This window comes from Haliaeetus leucocephalus, unplaced genomic scaffold (assembly GCF_000737465.1).
Source record: "Haliaeetus leucocephalus isolate CR32 unplaced genomic scaffold, Haliaeetus_leucocephalus-4.0 Scaffold339, whole genome shotgun sequence".
Classification (NCBI taxonomy): domain Eukaryota; kingdom Metazoa; phylum Chordata; class Aves; order Accipitriformes; family Accipitridae; genus Haliaeetus; species Haliaeetus leucocephalus.
Window position 1 is genome coordinate 12,476,097 of NW_010972775.1, and position 1,407 is coordinate 12,477,503.

The 1,407-nt window shown below is 39.4% G+C and overlaps 1 protein-coding gene across 1 annotated transcript in view; it reads left to right on the forward strand.

Annotated features, from left to right (window-relative positions):
• LOC104834513 (CDC42 small effector protein 2-B-like) overlaps positions 1 to 1,026 on the forward strand; it is a 1,712-nt gene extending 686 nt beyond the window's left edge. Inside the window, exon 3 of the mRNA XM_010571902.1 lies at positions 558 to 1,026. Within this exon, the coding sequence (XP_010570204.1) occupies positions 558 to 632 (75 nt within the window). The 3' untranslated portion in view covers positions 633 to 1,026. The remainder of the gene's footprint in view (positions 1 to 557) is intronic.
• The last annotated feature ends 381 nt before the right edge of the window (positions 1,027 to 1,407 follow it).

A 1,407-nucleotide genomic window follows, 5' to 3' on the forward strand; every position in this document is an offset into this window, starting at 1 on the left:
ATCCTTATCCAAAAGGATCTCATCATACGTAAAGATACTGTGGAAGATATAGTCAGCAGGAACTGCTCATTTCCCCAGTATCTTTACGTATGATGAGACATCATACGTAAAGATACTGTGGAAGATATAGTCAGCAGGAACTGCTCATTTCCCCAGTTATCCAAAAGGATCTCATCATACGTAAAGATACTGTGGAAGATATAGTCAGCAGGAACTGCTCATTTCCCCAGTATCTTTACGTATGATGAGATCCTTTTGGATAAGGATTCTGTGGATACATTTGATACTAGGTCCAGATAACAGATCACCTTGAAGTCAAAGCTGTGCCAGGGTGAAGGATGTAACGATAAGTGGATTTTGAATAGCAGGACCCATCTCATGCACTGACTGAAAATAGTCCTTAACAATCCTGGGTTTAGCTGTTATTTCTCCCTACTACTGTTGGGACCCAACAGTGTAAACATATGGCTCACCTGCCTCTTCAAATTGATGCTTTTAATAATTGTTCTGGCAACTAGACTTTATAAGATGCATGTTCTAATAAACTTTTTTTCTAGGCTGTATCAATTCAGGACCACATGAAGTCTAAAGGTGGCTACACAAACGGCACTTCTGCAACTGTTGAGATATAGGAAACTGAGAGGATGCTGAAATCTGCTCTGTCTTATGAGGACCCCCTGGACTGTGCTTTCATATTCTCTAAAGCCTCTTTATCATGGAGTAGGGAGAGTACTTGAATTATAAAGAGGTCAGTGCAAGCTTTGGTGTTCTTTGCTCAATAGCTTCTGAAGGAGTTATTGTAAATTATCCTTAAAATGCTCTGTCATAGTAGTGTTGTAGTAGCAACTGTAATTTGTCACCGTAGATGGCTTCCTAGCTGTGTTCCAAAAACCTCACAAAGTTGTCTTGTAGGATGGGATTGGAAGTCAGTATGAATTGTCTGGGGTTTTGGTCTCTGTCTTTTTCTCCCCTCAAGACATGCAGAAGTTGACTTAATTGGAAGATATCACAGGTTTGCACTTTTTACGTGGGCTAACCTGAATTGCTAAGTAGGATCTTGTAACCTCTAATATAACTTCGGACCTGTTTTTTAGATGGCTTGCAGCCTAATGCATAAATCTACTGAGCTGTACTTTGTTTTTTTGGGTTTTTTTAATGTCTTTTGATGGTGTAACATAATATATTTACCTGAGTCTGCAAAACCCAGTGAAACTTCTGCCTTGCTGTGATAATGCTTTTGTAGCTAAAAATTGAGGTTTTGCAAACATACACACTCTTGAATGAGGCTTAGAAAAACAGACATTTCTCCCAATTACTGGGCTGCCTCCCTTCCATACATGCACTAGTGTGACTGACAGGTATTACTACAACAGAGCTAATAATATGTACCAGTTAACTTCAAGTGGT